General features: G+C 28.3%; 1 protein-coding gene and 1 long non-coding RNA gene across 4 annotated transcripts; both read right to left on the bottom strand.

Moving 5' to 3' along the window:
- Positions 1–779: 779 nt before the first annotated feature.
- On the bottom strand, positions 780–17,554 carry LOC118644205. Of its 3 annotated transcripts, XM_036294466.1 has the most exons (12): positions 16,242–17,551; positions 16,040–16,162; positions 15,209–15,442; positions 14,344–14,523; positions 13,806–13,988; positions 13,189–13,371; positions 12,559–12,741; positions 6,571–8,433; positions 5,661–5,723; positions 4,196–4,282; positions 3,539–3,595; positions 780–1,863 (listed from the first exon to the last, which is right to left on the bottom strand). In XM_036294466.1, the coding sequence occupies exons 1-12, from the start codon at positions 16,288–16,290 to the stop codon at positions 1,646–1,648; spliced, it is 3,423 nt and encodes a 1,140-aa protein (XP_036150359.1). In that variant the 5' UTR covers positions 16,291–17,551; the 3' UTR covers positions 780–1,645. The 3 variants fall into 3 exon arrangements, with proteins under 3 accessions (XP_036150359.1, XP_036150358.1, XP_036150360.1); XM_036294465.1 differs by having other exon boundaries at positions 16,040–17,550; XM_036294467.1 differs by lacking the exon at positions 13,189–13,371 and having other exon boundaries at positions 16,040–17,554.
- A 3,233-nt stretch (positions 17,555–20,787) lies between these two features.
- On the bottom strand, positions 20,788–21,797 carry LOC118648162. The gene is made up of 2 exons (XR_004965189.1): positions 21,235–21,797; positions 20,788–21,167 (listed from the first exon to the last, which is right to left on the bottom strand). It is a non-coding gene; the product is annotated as an uncharacterized LOC118648162 (long non-coding RNA).
- Positions 21,798–22,084: the final 287 nt, after the last annotated feature.

Here is a 22,084-nt window from a genome sequence, read left to right as displayed (position 1 = left end):
TGCGTTCAGAGAGACGCTATTAGCGCTACCAGTATCAGTCTATCTTTATTACTCATTAAAGGTAGAACAAGGATAAATTAATGCTGATAGCGCTAATAGCGTCTCCCTGAACGCACTCATATTGGATGAGTAATTGGTATTAGGATAGAAACGGGTTAGGTTAGGTTAGGTTCCTAGAAATGTGATAAAAATGACAGATTTTTTAACCTTACAAAATATGACTTTTAGGATTAATATTATATTTATCGTTCAATTTTTTATGGATAAAGAGATCAATTTTATATCACACAACTTGATGAAAATTTAAAAAGTGAACAAACATTATTTAAAACATATTGATCAACATCTAATGAACATATCGACTTTTGTAATTTTAATTTCAAATTATGTGATACGCTAATTGATCGCTTGGCTACAGAAGTTATCAAGTTTTTAGGAATCCTCTATTTTAATACCAATTACTTATTCAATGTGTCTCACGTAGAATTTTAGCGTAACCTATGTTACACTTAATGGAAAATGATACATCTAAATGGAGTTTAATGTTACATAATGTGCTTTTACGATACTGTTACAGAAATTGATATTATAAATATTTCTTCTAAACAACAATTATAACTTCATTGCTATAAGTTTAAAACTTTATTACTTTACTCATTAAAAAATGGTTTTTATTTTTACATGTTTCTTTTTTTAGGCAAAAGAATACTTATAATCATAAACATTAATATTAAAAATATATTTTGCATTATAAAAGATCATTATTAGAGTAGAAATCGTTTTTTTTTTTAAGTGCAAAAGACAAAAACTTTAAAATCCTGCAAAGTTAAAATATCTGCACCAATCACACGCACAATATATTACAAAATTTTAGCGCTATTAATGTAGTTATCTTATTTAATAAAAAATAATTTTTTTGGCAGTTTTTTCTTTATATTTCCTTAACATAATTAGAAATTTTGAAATCTTTATTTCAAAATTATAAACAGTCTCGTTATAAACAGTCTCTTTTATCGCTTATAAAATAAATATAATTATAAGTTTCCAAATTACATCACAATGTAGCATATTTTTCATAAAAACAAAAATATTTGACATATCGTTAATAACTGCCTGTTTTTAAAGTTATAAGAATTATGTATGAAAAACTGTAAGAATAACCGTACCATTTACAATCATAAATGTAGAGATGCGTCCCATTTCATACATTATACACGTGATGCATCATGCATCATACGCACGTGTGAAATACATCCTAAATCTCTGAATTAAATCACGAGATATCTTTTATAAAAACATTTTTATCGTTAATAACATTAGTTTGTTTTTAAATATTATACGAAATAAGTACTTGAAAAATATATATTTTTTTTTAAATTATAATCATTACAAAAGAAAATAAAAGCCTGTATAAATTACATCACAATATAAAAGATATCTTTGTGAAGACAAAATTATTTGACATATTAATGACATGCTTTAAAAGTTATATTAGGTACTTATAAACCAAAAATCGCAAGACTAATTTGCGATAAAAATAAACATTAAATTTGCATTAAATTGCGTTGTAACAGGTACTATTTATAAAAATAATAAAAGTATACGGATAATTATTAATCTCATTAGATAAACATCTCAACTAAACTTATTTATTTTGCATTCGAGATTTTCGTTGATTATGCAGCCATGTTTTTATTTGCGGTGCTGTACGACTTTTTAAACATGGAGAGTTTTCTATAACCTTGTTAATCTCTTGCAAAGAAGGCAATTTCGTAGAGTCAATATATGTTCCAAATGCAGATGTAACAGCATTTTTTTCCTCTTCATTCCAACGAATTCGTTTTGTAGGACCATAGGGAGATGCTACAAAATAAAATTGAAAAATAATTAAACCTTTTTACAGTTATTTTATCACCGCTTTAATGTTGTATTTAGAAAAAGACATAACGGCAGCTATAAAAGGGATAATTACAAAGGGATAATTAAGTTTTTGTGAAATTAATATACATGAATGTTGGTGTTTATTTGTAACTTTTGACCAGATTTCACGATTCGCTCATTATCTCCCTCTTATTATTCATTTGTATGGCGTTTTTGACCCGTACTTGGGTTCTTTTCCTCTAGAACTGGCCAATCATAGTTATTCCCTTCTTCAGAAGAATGGCTGCGATTGGCCTTATGACGTCATTAATCGCTCCCGGAGCGATTAAACCGGACCGGTCGAAAACGCTATTAGTAAGAGACATCGCCAGACATACGTCTACGGAGCGATATATTTAATTTCAGGAACGTGTGTATCATAAATGTAAGGATATGAACAATATTCCTCAACATCACAAAAAAAACCTTATTAAAAAATTTCACATAATTAACCTATTTTTAATATATTGTTTTATTAAAAATTGAAAATGTTTTTTCTATTTTTTAACTTAATGACATGCATATTTTCTGGTATAATTAAAAAATTCTTATATTATTTTACTAAAAGCTTTTTACCCACTATTGCAAACTTATTATGATTTATAAAATGTACACTTGATAAATGAGTAGTTTTTATTAAAGAGCCTAAAATAAAAGAGCCGCAAATTGATTCTGCGCTTCTGATTGGTTACATGGCATAACGTCATTATTTACGATTAAAACTCTCGGGTATCATTCTATCCTTGTTTTACATTGAACAAACGCCATGTTTATGATTAAAAATATCTCCTGTCTAACAGACAGTTTGTGGCTCTTTCATTATAGGCTCTTTTATAGTTTTTATAGTTGAAATAATGTAGTTGATGACAAAAAAACAAACCTCTACTACATAATTGTACCATTAATTATACTATTGTTAAATTTTAATATATATCATATTTATATCATTAATTATATCATTATTTAATATAAATTTTAATATATGATTATGTAATAGAGTTCTTTTATCCTAATCGACTGTATTATTATTCACATCATTACATTTTTGGATGCTCACATTCCCAAGATTCAATATCGCTCTCGTTAATATCATGCGTCCGGCGACTCGTTGCTAATAAACGAGCTAAGAGAAGGATAGTAGACGTGAACTGTGAAATCTGACTAAAAATTACAAGTGAATATTAGCACTGATGTACATATAGTAGAATGAACATAGTACATATAGTCGAACTATGTAAACTAAAGTTTTAGTTGTAATAATTAAAAAATAGTATCAATTAAAATTAAATAACTAAAAAAAAATAATGTCAATTATATTACATTATTTCTTTATACTGAAACTTGTATAGCTGTCACTTTCATAGTTGCAATAACTACTTTTTTCTGTGAGTGTAGAAATAATAATATATAATATATAATGTTTAATTACGCTCGCAAACAGTAGTTGCAATTACCATAATTTACATATAATTAATACTGTTTTTAGTATTACAATTATAATTTATAGTTTATTATAGCTTTTTATACTAGTGATATACTGATTACATAAAATTAATTAAAATTTTAAATTTTATTTAAATCTTTAGATTTTTAAAAATAATTTTTGTACAATACTCACTCGAACGGCGTTTTATTTTTATAGGTTTATCCTTTGTTGAATGTCTGCCTACACTCTCTAAACATAGTACAAAAAGTATATTTAAATAACTTTAAAACTATTAATTTGTTCTTATATTCTATATATAACAGCATTTACATTTCTCATTCTCAAGTCTTCTTCTAAAACCAGTATTCAAGCATTAGATACACATTCCGATTTTTAATAGATGAGGTCTGTCTCTCCCGTTACTTAAAACTAGACGGTCGTGTCACCGACCGTGTAATACTGTATGTCGATAGTGTTCCATCCATATCAAAAATATACTGAGATCATATCTTTCGTCAAACCGTCATTAATCACACATTAAAAGAAAATTATTTAATTACTTAAAAAGTAAAAATTATGTATAAAGAGTTGTTTTTGATAACGTTTAGCAAAAAGTATGATTCCAGCGTATTATTAATATTAAGATATTTATGAGCACAATGTCGGCAGTTTGATAAATCATAGAATTTCGAACAAGAATAGTATGCATAGCCTCAAAAATCAGGCTGAAATGTTGCTTACATTGCAGGCACTTAATGCTGAGCACTGTTTTAAATTATATGATACTAATAGTAATCCTTATAGTTTTGGTAATTTAATAATCTTGTATTATACTTTTTTTTTACTTACTGCAGTGTTTTTCTTTTAGATTATCTTCACAATCCTTAAATAAATTTTGATTTTTACTGGATAATGGTATGTTCATCTGATATTCATCTAGAACAAATCAACGTATTGCTATTACCAAAGATTTCATTGCAGTCAATTTGCAGCTGAAAATAAACGATTTGTCTTTCTGACATCTTAACAACTAAATTGTTCATTGCAAAAGTAATGAAACGCTGTCTTCTTAAGAATACAGCTAACGTGTAATACACTCTAATTTTCCCAAAATTTGGGAATGCTGACTCTCATTAAAATCTTTGTGTCTTAAGCATTCAGCACAGGATACGATTTTCCATGCTAGGTCGCATATGAGATGTCTTGTGTCCTAATTGATTCAGATGATTATCAGCAATCGTAAGCCAAAAAGGATACGTAGTAAGATATCTCATATGCGACCTAGCATGGCAAATTGTATTGTGTGCCAAAGGCTTTAAACAACTTCAAAAAATACTATTTATTTCTCACATATTTATTGTATAGTAAAACATTTTGTATAATAATAATGCAAAAATAATGCATAGAATTATACGTAGAAAATTTATATTAATTATTATAAAAACATAATGGAGAATATTACGTCCTAAATAATTACTACAAGATTAAGATTACTGCAGAAGATGTGCACAATTAATAACAGTTTAATTATAATTATTAATAAAATGGAAATTATTTAAAGATAAACATTTTAATGAGGACAACACTCAAAAAAATACAATTGCAATAAACTTTAAGTATAACATTTTTTAACCCAAGCACATAAGCGTCTTAGTTATAGCAGTTCAGGGTTGCGTTCAGAAACATCACCCGGGTGTGCTAGCTATCATATTATTTCTGTTTAACATTCGATGACAAACAAGGGTAAAATGATAGCTAGAACACCCGGATGATGTTTCTAAACGCAGCCCAGTTATTAAAACGCCAACGATAAGAGGGAAAAATAAAAAATATCTTCGAAAATCGTTAAAAAATTGTTATACTCTATGTTGTAACGTATGCGTTGGTATAATGATTTGAATTATATTCGATGAATATTTGAAAATATATTTTGTTATCTCAAACATAATTCAAACGTTGTATTGTTTATGTATATTTTTTAAAAATCGTGCAAATAATAAAAGATAATGATATAATTTATACATGTAATTATTTAAAAGATCACAATATGTATTTCAAATTACAATATAATTCCATTTATCTGAACATATCTAATCAATTGAAATAACTGAGTGTTTCAGATAAAAGAATACATCCTTTTTCTTATAAAAAATTGTTTGTTCGTTTATTTAGAGCTGACATTTAAGAAATTAACATTGAATATATCAACAAATTCAATATATAAGGTAGGAAACATGCAATCTCATAAATAAAATTTATATAGTGTTTTTTAATTTATTTATTTTTTGATTTACTTTTATACTTTTATACTTACCAGAAGAGAATGATCGGTTTTCATCATTACATGAATCTCTTTTGAGCAATACATCAGATTCATCTAGAATATATAGATATAATCCTGTGATTTATATAGTAAAACAAAACAGTATTAAATAGCAAAACAAGGAATACTAATATAAATTACATAAACAATAATTTATTAAACTAATTTATATTATTGCAGAAAACGTTAATAATAATTTTTTAATTTAATTTAAGACAAATATTTTTATAAAAAGAATTTAAAGCATTAATAATTTCTGAAATACGATCAAATAAAGCTCAATATTAATAACATATTAATATTTTAACATGCAAATAAATAAAACACATTTTTAATTTAAAGTGAATTTTTGTCTCTTTAAATGATAAGTTTATCCTTAATGTTTTTATAGATTAATTATAAATCATCTTATATATTAAATTTAACGATGTAAATTTCTAAATATTTTTCATTATTTCCAAGTCTATATAAAAATTGTAATATTTAGCATTCTTAAAAAATTACTAAAGTTAGAAAAAAGAACAGTAATAATAATAAAATTAGAAAAATAGTTTGTCGTATTTTTCAATGTTAAATTATATAAATATATTGTGCAATAAATTTGATATACATTTGATAATTTAATATGTAAAAATTAATAATAAATTATTTTCAATTGTATTACTGTACATTATATTTGTTTATATAGCTGTGTTCGGACTCGAGTGCTTTCGGATATAATTCTATCTTCGTTTCACATTGAACGAACAACAAAAATAGAATAATACCCAAGAGCACTCGGGTGACGTTTTCGAACCCAACGTGTGTGTGTGTGTGTGTGTGTGTGTGTGTGTGTGTGTGTGTGTGTGTGTGTGCGCGCGCGCGCGCGCGCGCGCGCGCGTGCGTGCGTTTATATACATACCATCGTCATCAGTACTTTCGTCCTCATTGTTATTTTTTTCTTCACCTTGCGCATATTCCAAAAGTTTTGATACTTGTAAAATGTCTCGACTAGCAATAGGTAATCTGTAATGCTCTTTGTGTATTTTATCTGAATGTCCCAAATGATTTGATAAATCATTCACCTGATACTCTAATAAATTTAGAGAAATACATTTAGTTGCTATGTGTTTTCTCAATTGTGTTCCACGTAATGTATGTGACATGGTTGCTCCGCATGCTACTGAAAAAGACCGCATTAAATTGCAAGCCCTTAAATATTTATATCTCTTCTTATCGTAACTTGGTATTCCAAAGAGATATGGATTTTCACGAGGTACTTTTGCATGTGAACGGTAATCCAATATAAGATTAATGCATTTTAGTAGTTCGGAATGAATTAAAACAGGAACAGTACGACCAAGTTTACCACGTATTACAAAACGGACATATTTCTTTGCTAATCTTCGTGCTTCCATTGATAATGATTTATACATATCTTTATTCGTTTCTTCATCAATACTGTGATAATTTTGAAATTCTGATATTTGTATTCTTTCAGTCTCTCCAGCTCGTCGACGATTAAACAATTGCACCGATATGAGAGTTGTTTCCAGCAAAGATAGCCACTCTTTATATGAATATTCTTTCGTCAAATTGTTATAAGCTTCTTGTCGTTTTTCTGTTAAATAATTATCCAGTTTTCTAATATCCTCTGTCGATGGAAGTATAATCTTCTTTTGTCGTTTTTGTTGCATCTGTGTTTCTAATACTGTTCTATTAACACTTGTTCCATAGTCTTGTTTCAATAGTTTTAAGAAATTTTCGGCCAGTTCCATTTTCATAGGATCATGATTTTTTATACATTCATTAATAAGAATTTCTCCGACATGTTTTATATACGTCCCAAGATTAAATGCTACAGATGGTACTTTGTAAACATTTTTATATTCATCAAAACCCGCAACAGAATTAACAGCAGCAATTGCGACATCATAAAATTTCGGATCATATAATGAGGCAAAATCAGTTATATTTTTATCTTTTGTTTTTAGTGCTATGAGATAACGTCCTAATAACCGTAATCGAGATCTTATCATGTCGTGTTGGTGTTGCAATCTATATTTCAAACAAAGTTTATTTCCATATAGAATTATTAACCGATCGTACCTTATTACACGAGTCACATCGTCGTCTCGTAATACGGGAAAGACAATTGTTCTAAGAATTTTATTAGCTAGTTCGTGAGTTCTTCCAACAATAGTACGACCCAATACAGTTATTGATTTATTATGTTTGCTATTACGTCCAGTGCAACGACGAAAATGATGTCGAAGAGATGTTTTTGAAAAAAATCCTTTGCACTTACCACAAGGTAAAAAATCAGTAGCCGTTCTATGCCATTCTTTGTTTGGTCGCCTACATACGATAAGTTCTCCATTGTTTATCTCTTTTTTAGTATTAAACTGAAAATTGCCATTTCGTCGAAGAGTTTCTATTATTTTCTTTCTTTCGTAGTTTCCTTTAGGTAATACACTAAATTTCTTAACTTCTTTTTCATTAGAATGCACAGTTTCTAAGTGACGTGCTATCTTACTTTGTAGCTTTTTGCAGTAATAACAACAATTTTTTTTGGAATGTGTTTGTTTTCCTGACGATTCTGTGACATACATTTCAGCATCATCACACATTTTTGTTCCTGACAAATGTAGATTAGATATGTCTAAACCACTAGACGTATTAGTTTTATTTACAGAGACATTTTTCCTATTATTCTTTGTATTATCATTTTCTGTATCTGAGTAAATTGATGACTCGCTTGTAGACGAAGGAATATATTCAGAAGCTTAAATATAAAAATACAATTGCAAAAATTACAAAAAACCCTTATACTTTTATCTACTAAATATATACTAAGTATATACTAGAAGTATATACTGATATATTCTCATGTGTAGAAAATACGATGCATAAGTAATTTACAAGTAATACTAGTGATTCGGTCTCGCCGAAACGAGGCGATATTAGCTCGAGTCTCATCTCAGTCTCGAAATTTTTGGTTTCATCCCGATTTCGGTCTCGAATCAAGACTCTCGGTCTCAATAATCATAAAAAGCATTTTTTCTAACCTTTTTGGTTTATGCGATTAAACTTAAATTATTCACTATTTTTACTGTGAGCCTAAAGTGCTCCCCAGTGATAAAGAATTACATTTTAAAATGTAAGGGAGCGTCCGAAATGACCACGTTCGAAACGGCCAAGTTTGGAACGGCCACGTTCGGAACAGCCACATTTAAAATGGCCACGTCGCAAAGCTGTGTGGTGCAGAGAATGCTTCGCACATGCGCACACACACGCACACACACACACACACGCGCGCGCGCGCGCGCGCACACACACACACACACACGACCCTCGTCCCCCCTCCTGCAGCCACCCCGTCCAAGTCGTTAACCCATATTTCAGTAAGCTAACGGGGCCAACCATAATCAATTAATTGCAATTAAACTACTTATCTGAAAAATTAATTTATTTGCCTTTTAATTTTTTCGAAGATAACGCTACACGACTTTTTTCAAAAACTTAACGATAAAATTATAATACCAAGACGGGATTCAATAAGAACAAAAGTAATGCAAAAGTTTGCAAAACTACAATACTTGAAAAAAATTTTAATGGAAAATAAATCAAAAATTTCTTTTACTATCGACGGATGGAATTCCTTGGCAAATATATCATTCTATGGAATTACAGTCCATTTTGTAGACAGTAATTGGGAACTACAGTCCGTAGCTTTAGATTTTATTCCTTCTAACAAAAATCATGCAAGAAGATATTGCTACAGTTTTTTATAAATTGTTAAAATCTTTTCACATTGAAAATAGGTGTGGAGGAATAACAGTAGATAACGCATCTGCAAATACCAGGTTTATGAAAGAATTACAAATTCTTATGGAAGAAAATAATATTCGCTTTGATGCAAAACAGCAACATTTTCGTTGCTTTGCTCATATATTAAATTTAGGTATTCAAGATACTTTGAAATTGATAAAGCTGCAAGATATGACGTACGATAACGAAGATGCCGAAGATGAAGAAATAGAAAATGATATGAATGACGAACAATGCATAACAAAATTGCGAAAAATGTTTAAAAAAATATGTTCGTCAACAATGGCAAATTAAATTACGTAGTTGCTGCGAAACTACAAATGTTAAATATGTATCGCCTAATATTGACGTTTCGACACGTTTGAACAGTACATATGACGTGATAAAAACCGGACTGCATTTAAAAAGTCCCCTAAATACGCTTTGCGAGAATAACATCATTTTTTCTCATTTAAAACTTAATCAAGATGAATGGTAACTTCTTGAAAAATTTTATAAGTACTTTAAAGTATTTAAAACTTTGTCGACTTTGTTAGGTGATAAATATGTAACATTACCGATGGTAATAATTGTAGAATTTAATATGCTTTTAGATTCTATCAAGAAAAAAATTTTTGAATTAGACAGAAAGATCGACTAACTGCATTTCAAGCAGGATGTAACAAAATGCTTAAGCATTATTCACATAATAGACTAATTGGATCTACTGTGTCGCATTGATTTTAGATCCACGCTATAAAATTGAAACTTTTGATTTGACTTCGTGGGGCAAAGAAATGAAAGCAGAGTCTATAAAACAGTTTTTAGAATTTTATAAAAATTATTACAATGAAGAACAAAATGATGGTAATAATTATATAGAACACAATTGAAACAGATGAAGATAATATACATATTGACTCTCTGTACATGGAATGAATAATACAAACGCCAATTCAAGAATTTGAAACATATGTAAATGCACCAAGAGCATCAAAGGAATCTTTAGTATTAATTTGGTGAAAACAAAGTGAAGCAATGTATCCTACTCTATCAATAATGGCTAAGGATATTTTTGGTATTACCGCCACTTCTGTTCCAGCGGAAAGTTTATTTTCCAAGGTGTCATTAGAAAACACAAGAATAGATTACATGAAACATAGGTACGCATTATTTTATGTATAAATTCTTGGTTGAATTGTAGTCTTAAAGATAAAATTGAAATATTGTAGTGACAGCCTCATCAGTAAAGTTTTTAAATTAAAGGTTTTAATTTTTAAAGATTTAATGTTGGTTTTTTTAAGCTCTATGTTGTTGGCTTGAAAAATTTTCTTCTAATGGTATTACACACACACGCACACGCACACACACACACACATACACACACAGTACACATTCTACTAAGTAGAATCTACTTCAATAAATAAACTAATAATCTATTTAAAGCCTCGTTAATGTTCCCTCTGTCACCCGTTCTGTGTTTTTCGCGTTGGGTTACTCGTAATTCGGAAAAATGATTTTTTTTAAACGACTTCTGACATTGACGTAATAAGAATAAGAGGTGGATTATTTAATTTATAAATCATTATTTAAATCATTATTAAATCATTATTTAATGATTTATAAATTAAATAATGATTAATGAAACAATAATAAATATATCCGCATGTAATTAAATTTTCCATTCTTATTAAAAAAATGACTGATTAATAAAGTTATATCTCATATATAAAAATTCTCGACGAGACTCTCGATATCGTCAAGACTCTCAGCATAAAAAGTCTCGTCTTTGTCTCGAATTCAAACTTTGAGTCTCGTCTAGATCTCGACACCGAGACCGAGACTAGTCTCGGTATCGTCCAAAACACTAAGTAATACTTGCAAATAAAACGTAAAATGACTTAATAAAATATAAAATGTTTAAAAATATTTTTTAATGTTTTAAAAAGTATTTAAAAAAATATTATTAGCGATAATAATTGGGATTTTAAGAATATTAACAAAGGTAAAAGATTATAGAAAATATTGTCAAAATAGCCGAAAAATGAATATATCAAATTTGCAGGATTGGGTAAGTTAATATATTTTTTTAACTAAATTAAATTAAAGTTAATGGATTATAAAATTAATTTAATTAAGTTAAAAGTTACATAAATAAAAAACTAACTTAGTTAAAGTTACGTTGAGATTACTTTAACTCAAGTTAAAGTAAAAGTTAATTTTGAAAAGCTTTATTTATATTAAATGAAAAAGCCATATAATTTATTTAAATCAGATTACCAACATAATTACAATATCATCAAATATATTTATTACTTTATTTGTAAATAAAATTATAATATAAATCATATGAAATAACAAAAAAATTGTTTTTATGCAAAAATAAATTTTATAATTTTTTCTTTTGCCCAGATAAAATTTTTAATTTAGCAAAAAAGTTAATAAGTTAAAGTTTATACGTTTAAAAAATAATTAGTTAAAATTAAAAATTAAATTATTTAAAATTAACTAAATTAAATTAAGTTATTAACTTTTTAACTTTATTAATAACTTTCAACTATTTAACTAGTTACCACCCAATCCTGCAAATTTGAAATGTACAGAATCAGGGACCTGGACCGGTTCCAATCGGTTCTTTTCTTTTTGTAGTGCAATGATTTTATGGGGACAATTCAACTCAGCTTTTGTTTCCGCTACACTCTACAATTATTTAAAGTATTATTAAATATTATTAATTATTATTATTTATTAAGAATCGAAAAATTAAGTGCCTGGATCAGAATCGAAAAAAGACAAATTAAACGGTTTTTGATTTTCTTTATTTATCAAGAAATTTGAACCTATTATACTGAAATTGAATCGGTACAGTTTTCAAATATTTTATTAAACCGTAACTGAAACCGAATCATAATTTGATTTCGGTCTAAGTCCCTGTACAAAATAATTTAAATTAAGATAAGGAATACAATTGTTGGAAGATACGAAACATACATTCTGTTATTTTAGTTCAATTTACTTAAAGTAAAATGAGATAATGTAATAAGAAAGACAATTGAATATGTTTAACATTTATAATATTAGTATATTAAATGTAACTTACAATTATCTCCATCAGTATTTTTTCTTGATTTCTCAACCAACATATTTAATGTTTCTTGAGTATCAGATTTTTCCAATATTATTGTTTCAGTATCTTCAACACATAAATCAGTGGACGAGCTATTGTTTTTCATAGTGCCTATTTGTAGTGTGCTTTTTGAGAAGTCATTTGTAAGAATCATATCTAAATAGATACAAAATAGTTAAATGAGTTATTAAAGTTTCTCATAAAAATTTAATATTAGCATTAAATTGAGCAGTGATTAATTATGTACCTTGAATATTTAAAGCACTAATAATAGTACTTTTAGAAGTAATAATATATAATGAATCAAAGATCAATTTAATACTAAAATTTATGAAATATTAATATCATTATAAAATAAATATATTAATATAGTTAAATTAATAAAATAAATAAATTAATATAGTTGTTAGAAAATTTGAGGAACATTATCAATATTGACAATAGATAATAAAAAAAAAATACTTTTAAAATAGCTGCAAAATGGATATCAAATTTGAAACATATAAAATAACTTAAATTAAGTTGAAGTGAAAAAATGTAATAAGACAATTTAATACAACGTTTAACATTTATAACAATGTTAGTATAGTTAATGTAACTTACAATTATCTTCATCAGTATTTTTTCTTGATTTCTCAACCAACATATTTAATGTTTCTTGAGTATCAGATTTCTCCAATATTATTGCTTCAATATCTTCAACACATAAATCAGTGGACGAGCTATTGTTTTTCATTATGCCTATTTGTAGTGTACTTTTTGAGAAGTCATTTGTAAGAATCATATCTAAATAGATACAAATAGTTAAATAAGTTATTAAAGTTTCTCATAAAAATTTAATATTAGCATTAAATTGAGCAGTGATTAATTATTTACCTTGAATATTAAAAGCACTAATAACAGTACTTTTAATAGTAATAATATATAATGAATCAAAGATCAATTTAATACTAAAATTTATGAAATATTAATATCATTATAAAATAAATAAATATAGTTAAATTAATAAAATAAATAAATATAGTTGTAAGAAAATTTGAAGAACGTTATCAATATTGACAATAGATAATAAAAAAAATACTTTTAAAATAGCTGCAAAATGGATATCAAATTTGAGATATATAAAATAACTTAAATTAAGTTGAAGTGAAAGAATGTAATAAGACAATTTAATACGATGTAACATTTATAACAATGTTAGTATATTTAATGTAACTTACAATTATCTTCATCAGTATTGGTTCTTGATTTCTCAACCGACATGTTTAATGTTTCTTGATTATCAGATCTTTCCAATACTCTTGTTTCAATATTTTCAAAACATAAATCAGTGGACCAGATATCATTATTTACAGTGTCTGTTTGTAATGCGGCATTTGAAAAGTCATTTGTAAGAATCTTATCTAAACACATGTAAAATAGTTAAAGAAGATATTAATGTTTCTTACAAAAATTTAATATTAGCATTAATATTGAGCAGTGATTAATTATTTACCTTGAATATTAAAAGAACTAATAACAGTATTTTTAATAGTAATAATATATAATAAATCAAAGATCAATTTAATACTAAAATTTATGAAATATTATTTACAACGTTAACAATATTAACAATAGATAATAAAAAAAGAATATTTATGGATATCAAATTTGAGATGTATAAAATAAATTAAGTTGAAGTGAAAGATTGTAATAAGAAAGACAATGAATATGACGTTTAATATTTATAACAGTATTAATATATTAAATATAACTTACAATTGTCTTCATCAGTGTTGGTTTTTGATCTCTCAACCAATGTATCTAATGTTTCTCGAGTATTAGATTTTTCCAATATTCTTGTTTGAATATTCAAACATAAATCAGTGGACGAGCTATCATTATTCACAGTGTCTATTTGTAGTATAGCATTTGAAAAATCATTTGTAAGAATCATATCTAAATATATATAAAATAGTCAAAGAAGATATTAATGTTTCTTATAAAAATTTAATATTAGCATTAAATTGAGTAGTGATTAATTATTTATTTTGCGTATTAGAAGCACTAACCCAATAGTACTGTTAATATGAAAAATAATTAATCACAAGCCAATTTAATGCTGTCAATATTAAATTTCTGTAAGAGACATTTGATACATTAATGTCTAAAAAACTTATATACTATGAAATAATAAATTAATGAAGTTATTATTGTTATTATTGTTACCATATACATTTGACATCATACATATTTGAAAAATTTTAAAAATTATTTGTAAGAACTATATTTATATATATGAAATAACAAAAGAGCAAAGTTTAAAGAAACTTAATACTGGCAATATAAAATGTTAGTGATTATTTATTTTAAATTAATTTTAACAATTGTTTTTATTAATACTCAATAAATAATTAATTATTGACCAACTTATTACCAATATTAAATTTTTGTAAGATGTACAGTGTATTAATATCACTATTAGATATTAATGTTAAATAGTATCTATTTCTTCATTTAATTCATTTATGTTATAATGGCATTTTAATAAGATGATAACATCAATAAGCAATAAATTAAATTTGAAGTAAACTTATATACTCTGAAAAAATAGTTTCTTTATATTCAATTTCAATTTTCTTACCAGAGAGATTGTATTCTTCAGATGTAGTCTTTAGTTTTTCTTGCGCCTGCTGATTAGTTTTACTTTTATTTTTTATTTTTATTTTTTGGCCTTTTTTAAGTACCTCAGATTTAATTATTCGAGGCTTTTGTCGGCTAAGTGTTTTATACTTGCAAAGATTTATAGATTGTAATTTTACTCGAGGAATATTATGGTTTAAATTTTTTTTAATTTTAGAAAGATGCTCGATATTTGCTACAAATATATAAAAAATATTTTTAATTTGTCCCCATTTTTCTTACAAACTTTTAAAGACATTATAGGCAAAATGTAATACTTTTTAATAAATTATTTTAAATAAATGTGGAAACAATTTTTACATAAAAATATAAATGTGTCACGTCACATTTTTCATAAAAATAATACAAAAGTCACATTTTTCATAAAAATAATACTAAAGTTATTAAATCAATATTATATTATTTCAGAATTGATTGCTGGCCAACATCAATTATTTGCAATATAATTATCAATTATTATATTGTAAAAATTAATTTTGACGACATAATATTTGTATTAATTTTTTACTTTCTTAATTTATTTTCTGCTTCTCTGTATTGATGAGACAGAGATGTACTCTTATAGAAGTTTTCAAAAATAATGATTAATAATTATTATAATACAACAGTGCATCTATGATAAGGAAAATGATTCCATAAAGGTACAATAATTTAAAAAACGACATTAAACATATTATGCGAGGAACGTGTTTCTTATGGCACAGCGATAAAGTAAAAGTAAAAATTACCGTTAATTCTAGCAACAATAGCGTTATTGTGAAAACATACGTACCGTTAACAGCCATTATGCATGCCTTTGTTCTTAACTGCGCATTTTTCAACATGCAATTATTACCTTTTCTTGCGTAAATATCATTTAATGGACATACGTAATATGTACCATTGGTGAGCATTACTAAAGCAAACATTATTAGAATTTTTACAACTTCCTTGTAAATTTTAATATAAATTTTCATCACGACAGATATCTTTACCGTAAAATGCGCAGATACAATAAAAAATCCACATCTTCGAACATCGCATATTAACCTTTGTCTCAATTGGTCTGCATCTACAGTTTGCCGCGCAGTGATTTTTTAATTCAATTGGTTCTTGGTCTTAGTTATTTAATAGAACTAGAGCAAAAACTAATCGCAATAAAGACTCATTGGCCGCATTCAGCAGACTCAGTAGTTGAGCAACATTACTAGATTTTCCGTTGAATAATGCCGTTGATTTGTTGGTTCTATAAGTCAGAACCAATCATGTTCGATTGCTACTTAGCTGCTGAGTTTGCTGAATGCGGCCATTGCAACCAGCAGCGCAACCACTCGGGTTGCGGTCCTATGAAGCGGATTAGGGCGGATCTACAATGGGTGCGTTCCACTTAACGCTCGCAACGCTTGCGAGCGTCATTTATCTTTGTTTAATATTTGATAAACAACAAGGATAAAATGATTCCACGGTCGTTGCAAGCTTTAAGTGGAACGCACCCAATAAGAGTCTGTCGCGTCCATAGACATAAGGTGAGTTTTTTAACTCATCGATTACTCAATCGCACGATGCGCAAAAAAAGTTTTTACAGAGAAAAGCATCTGTGCATAATGCAATTGATCGATAAATTAAAAAACTCGCCTATAATATATCTAGACTGAGCATTGTGGGAGTAGGGGTAAGATTCAGAGGGAAAAGGCTAGCATGCTTTGGGTAATACCTTTCTCTCTCGTTCACGCATGCGTACAAGTGCAAAAGATGGTCTCGTGCATGCGCATAAGTGCAAAAGGTGGATTTTGCACTTGTACACATGTGCGAACGAGATCACAGGACCGTTTCGACGGAATCTTTAAAAGAGTTCTATCAGAATAATCCCGTGATTGGTGATCCGCTCGTTCCGCTTCCGCATAATCCGCTCCATGGGACTGCACCCTCATTCCGCTCCGCATAATCCGCTCCAGGGGACATCAGCCTCAGGGTGCAGTCCCATGGAACGTATTACGCATAAGCAGAACGAGCGGAACACCAACACGAGATTATTCTGATAGAACTCTTTCAAAAATTCCGTCGAAACGGTCCCGTAATTTGTGATACGCTCGTTCCGCTTAGGCGTAATACGCTCTATGGGACTGCACCCTCAGAGTGGCTTTACATACGGTGTAAACGTAATTTGCGTCAACCAACCACATCATCTTTAACGTGCTCTGAATGTCCCTAAAATCGTCTTAGGGTACGGTCCCATGGAGCGGAATATGCGGAAGCGGAACGAGCGGATCACCAATCACAGGACCGTTTCGACGGAATCTTTGAAAGAGTTCTATCAGAATAATCCCGTGATTGGTGATCCGCTCGTTTCGCTTCTGCATAATCCGCTCCATGGGACCGCACCCTTAAGGGCCATCTACAATGGAATGTTTTAGCCGTAACAGCACTAAAACTACGGCAATGCTGTCTAAAATAAAAACGACGTAGCAATAACATACAAGCCGGCCATCAAAGAAAGGCGACCAAAAACTAATCCCGAATGCCCCAACGCTCATCGTAAGCACGCAATGAATTGGCTCAATGTCTGCTGTAGGCTGAAAACAGTAAAGCAATACGAAGTGGAGACATTTTCTACGACTACTGCTACGGCCTACGACTCTCCATTGTAGATGGCCCTTAATGGCTCTGGCAGCCAGCGCGATTTTGTCGCGCGTGACGTGCGATGTCCAATGGGTATACAGCTATGAGCGGAAAGACAGTCGCTCATTGAACATCGCGCGACAAAATCGCGCTGGTGTGCCAGAGCCCTTAGGGCACATAAAAGACGATGTGATTGGTTGACGCAAGTTAAGCTTACGCAAATACGTCACATGTAGGCCCGGTCTACAATAAGTAGTCGTTAGTCGTTGGTCGTAAGAAATTTAACCAATCATATTCGTTTATTCTTCTCTAAGATCAACTGTGATTGGCTAGATTTCTTACGACCAACGACTAATGACTTATCGTAGACCGAGCTTAAAACCACTCTCACTGAAGGCCACTTACACTAAACTCTAATTAACTTAATCGTTCATTATTTCATTGGAATTGATCAATCGCATTTGTTAGTTTTGCTTAATAACAAATACGATTGGTCAATTTCAATGGAATAATCAACTATTATATTTTTATGGTGCTTGGAAAACGAATCAGAAAGGCGGATTGGACGGAAACCTAACCTAACCTAACGGGAAAGAAGAAGAAGAAAAAAGGTGGATCACCAATCACGGGAACCATTTCAACGGAATTTTTAAAAAGGTTCTATCAGAATGATCTTGTGATTGGCGATCTGCGTTTCCGATTTCGTTTTCAGAGCACCATGGACAGCACCCTTATGCTTTATATGCGCTAAGGATGTTTAATCCTTTAATAAATATCATTGCACACACTTTTGCGTAACGCATAAGAAAACCAATCAATCAAACTCGTTTCTATTTCCTTCCCAGGATAGAAATTAAGAGCTCTGATTGGATAATTCTCTTAAGCGTTATGCAAAAGTCTATGCCCGGGGCCTAAAAATTAAATTTCGTAAGATTTAAAAAATCATGCCTATTACAATGGCAGTACGTCTTAAGCAAAATTAAACAGCAATTAATACGTTGTTATTCTTAATAAAAATGATTGCTATAAATAGATTATAGACTATATTAATATTTGATAACAGAATATTACAGACTTTGTGACTTGGAAAATGATTCGTGTTATTAAAACGGATCTCTTCTGTATTAACGTACTGATGCATTAATTATTGTAATATTATCTGATAAATATTACAATTCACTCATAAAATACACGTATTATGCAATAATAATACAATCATTATGTAAGAAACTCATTTTAATAAAAAAAATTCCTACAATTTTTATGTTAAAGAAACATTAATAAAAGTAAGCTTGTCAAAAGAAATATATTTTCACTAAATAACTTACAAATGTTAGTTGTGCTAAAATTTATCATGTGACATATTGTACCTGTAACTAGTGTAGGATTTCCTAACTTTACAGAACTTTTAATTTTATTGTCCACTTTATTGTCCTTTCCAAAATAAAAAGTAATGTTTATTCCAACATTGTATTCTAACATTTTATAATGCAAATATATTTGTAATAGTAATATTTATAAGTTATAAGTGTTCTGCCTGAAAAAGAGGACATGTAAAAGTGAAAATCTTTTATTAACGAGCAAAGAATAATAAAGTTTCATTTGTCGCTTTAAGAAAAAACACGCATAATATCAAATTCTATAACAATGTCATAAAAACACTCTTGATAACACTCTATTTAGATGTATTATTTTCTACCAAGTGTAACATGTTACTTATGTTATATCATATAATTTGGGAGAAAAAATGTCAAAAGTGAAAATGTTTTCTAGATGTTGAGCAATTAATATGTTTCAAATAGTATAAATTTGCTGACATTTTAATTTTTATTAAATTATTATCCTGTGCTCATTAAAAAATGTTCTCACTTTTACATTTTTTTCATAGGCAAAAGGACACTTGTAACTATAGACATTATTATTACAAATATATTTTGAATAAAAAAACAATAAAAATCACTTTACTTCGCAGGACAATAAAACTTTAAGTCCTGCAATGTTAGAAAGTCTGCACCAATCCCACGTACAATATGTCATATGCCAAATAGCACCATCAACGTATTGTCATTTTCTTTCGTGAAGAATCATTCCTACGAACAGGCTTACTTATTATAATAAAGATGAGTTTATCATACATTGCAATACTAATGCATCCGATAGCACAGAAGAGACTCGTTTTATAAAATAAAAAATTTTTATAATGACAGTCTGTAAAACAATTTTCAAATATTAATATAGAAAATAATCAGAACATAATTATTTTTCATTATGGGAGATAACGTATTGATTATTACCAAATTGTGCTCAAGCATACTGCATGTGTGATAGAAATGACAGATTTTTTAACCTTACAAAATTTGACTTTTGAGGTTAATATTATATTTATCATTTTTTATGCATATGAGATCGATTAATCATGCAATATGCGTCTCACTTAGAATTTTAGCGTCAGCAACTTATATTACATTTAACAGAAAATAATGCTTCTGAACAGAGTTTAGTGCTAATAACACATAATGTGTTATGATGACATTATTACAGAATTTGGCATTATAAAAATGTTTCTTTTTAAAGCGACAATTAAACTCTATTACTACATGTTGAAAACTTTATCGAGTTGTATGATACAATCTATCTCTTACGCATTAAAAATTATCGTACCGTAAACATAATATTAACCTTAAAAGTCGAATTTTGTAAGATTAAGAAATCTGTCATGCCTATCACACATGTAGTATGTCTTGAGCAGAATATTGCAATAATCACATCCCTTTTAACACGAAATGATTGTTACGAACAGATATTATAGATATTAATATTTGATAAGAGTATTACAAATACAAATTTTGACAATATGAAAATTTTTCAACTTTTTAAAACGAGTTTTTTGTGCATTAACGGATGCATTAGTTGTTGTTGCAATATTTTATAAACTTGTTACATTATTGTTTATTGACCCAATACATTTAACATATGCAATAATTAATGGAACCATTTTTACATAAGACTCATTTGAGCAAAAAAACTTTTGACAATTTTTGTGATGGCAAGGAAGCATGAATAAGAAATAAGCCTGTTAAAAGAAATAATTTTTCATTAAATAAAATGACAATAAGTTGATTAGGTTAAACTTTTGCATGTGTCATGTTCTACGTGTGATTTACGTAAATTTCTTAACTTTGCAGGACTTTTCACATTTTATTATCCTTTGTACAATAAGAAGCGATCTTTGCTCTAACATCGTTTCATAATGCAAAATTTATTTGTAATATTAACATTCGTAGTTATAAATATTCTTCTACCTGAAAGGACATGTGAAAGTGAAAACCATTTTTTAATGAGCAAAGAGTAATAATGTTGCAAACTTACAGTTACAAAGATTTAATTGTCGCTTTAAGAAAAAACATGTAGTGTCAAATTCTGTAATAGTGTCGTAAACACTCTATGTAACACTAATCTCTGTTCAGATGTACTATTTTCCATCAAATGTGACGTGTTGCTTATGCTAAAATTCTATACGAGACACATATTACACGAGTAATTGACATTATGTTAGAAGATTCCTTGTATCACATAATTAGGGTGAAAATATCAAAAGTAATAATGTTCTCTAGATGTTGAACAATTAATATATTTCTAATAGTATAAAATTTTTCACGTTTTTAATTTTTATCAAATTCTTAGTTTATGCTCATTAAAAAATTTTTTCATACAATAAAGTGTACACGAGTTTATTATATCCTACAATACTAATGCATCTGTTAGTGTAAAAGAGAACCGTTTTCATAAGATAAAAAAATTTTATTATGATAATATAGTACCGTTTTCAAATGTTAATATAGGTTATTAATTATTTCATAACAATCATTTTTAATGATGAGAGATAACCTATTGGTTACTACAAAATTTTGTTCCAGACATACTGCATGTGTGATAGAATGACAGATTTTTTTTAATTTTACAAAATTTGACTTGAAGTTAATATTATATTTATCGTACAATTTTTTATGCATCTGAGATCGATCATTATGCAATACATGTCTCGCTTAAAATTTTAGCGTTAGCAACATATATTACATTTAACAAAAAATAATGCATCTGAACAAAGTTTAGTGTTAATAACACAATGTGTTATGATGACATTATTACAGAATTTGGCACTATAAAAAAGTTTTTTCTTAAAGCGACAATTAAACTCTATTACTATATGTTGAAAACT

Source organism: Monomorium pharaonis, unplaced genomic scaffold (assembly GCF_013373865.1).
Source record: "Monomorium pharaonis isolate MP-MQ-018 unplaced genomic scaffold, ASM1337386v2 scaffold_255, whole genome shotgun sequence".
NCBI classification, from domain to species: Eukaryota; Metazoa; Arthropoda; class Insecta; order Hymenoptera; family Formicidae; genus Monomorium; species Monomorium pharaonis.
The sequence above is the reverse complement of the archived record's forward strand: the minus strand, read 5'-3'. Positions and strand labels throughout refer to the sequence as shown.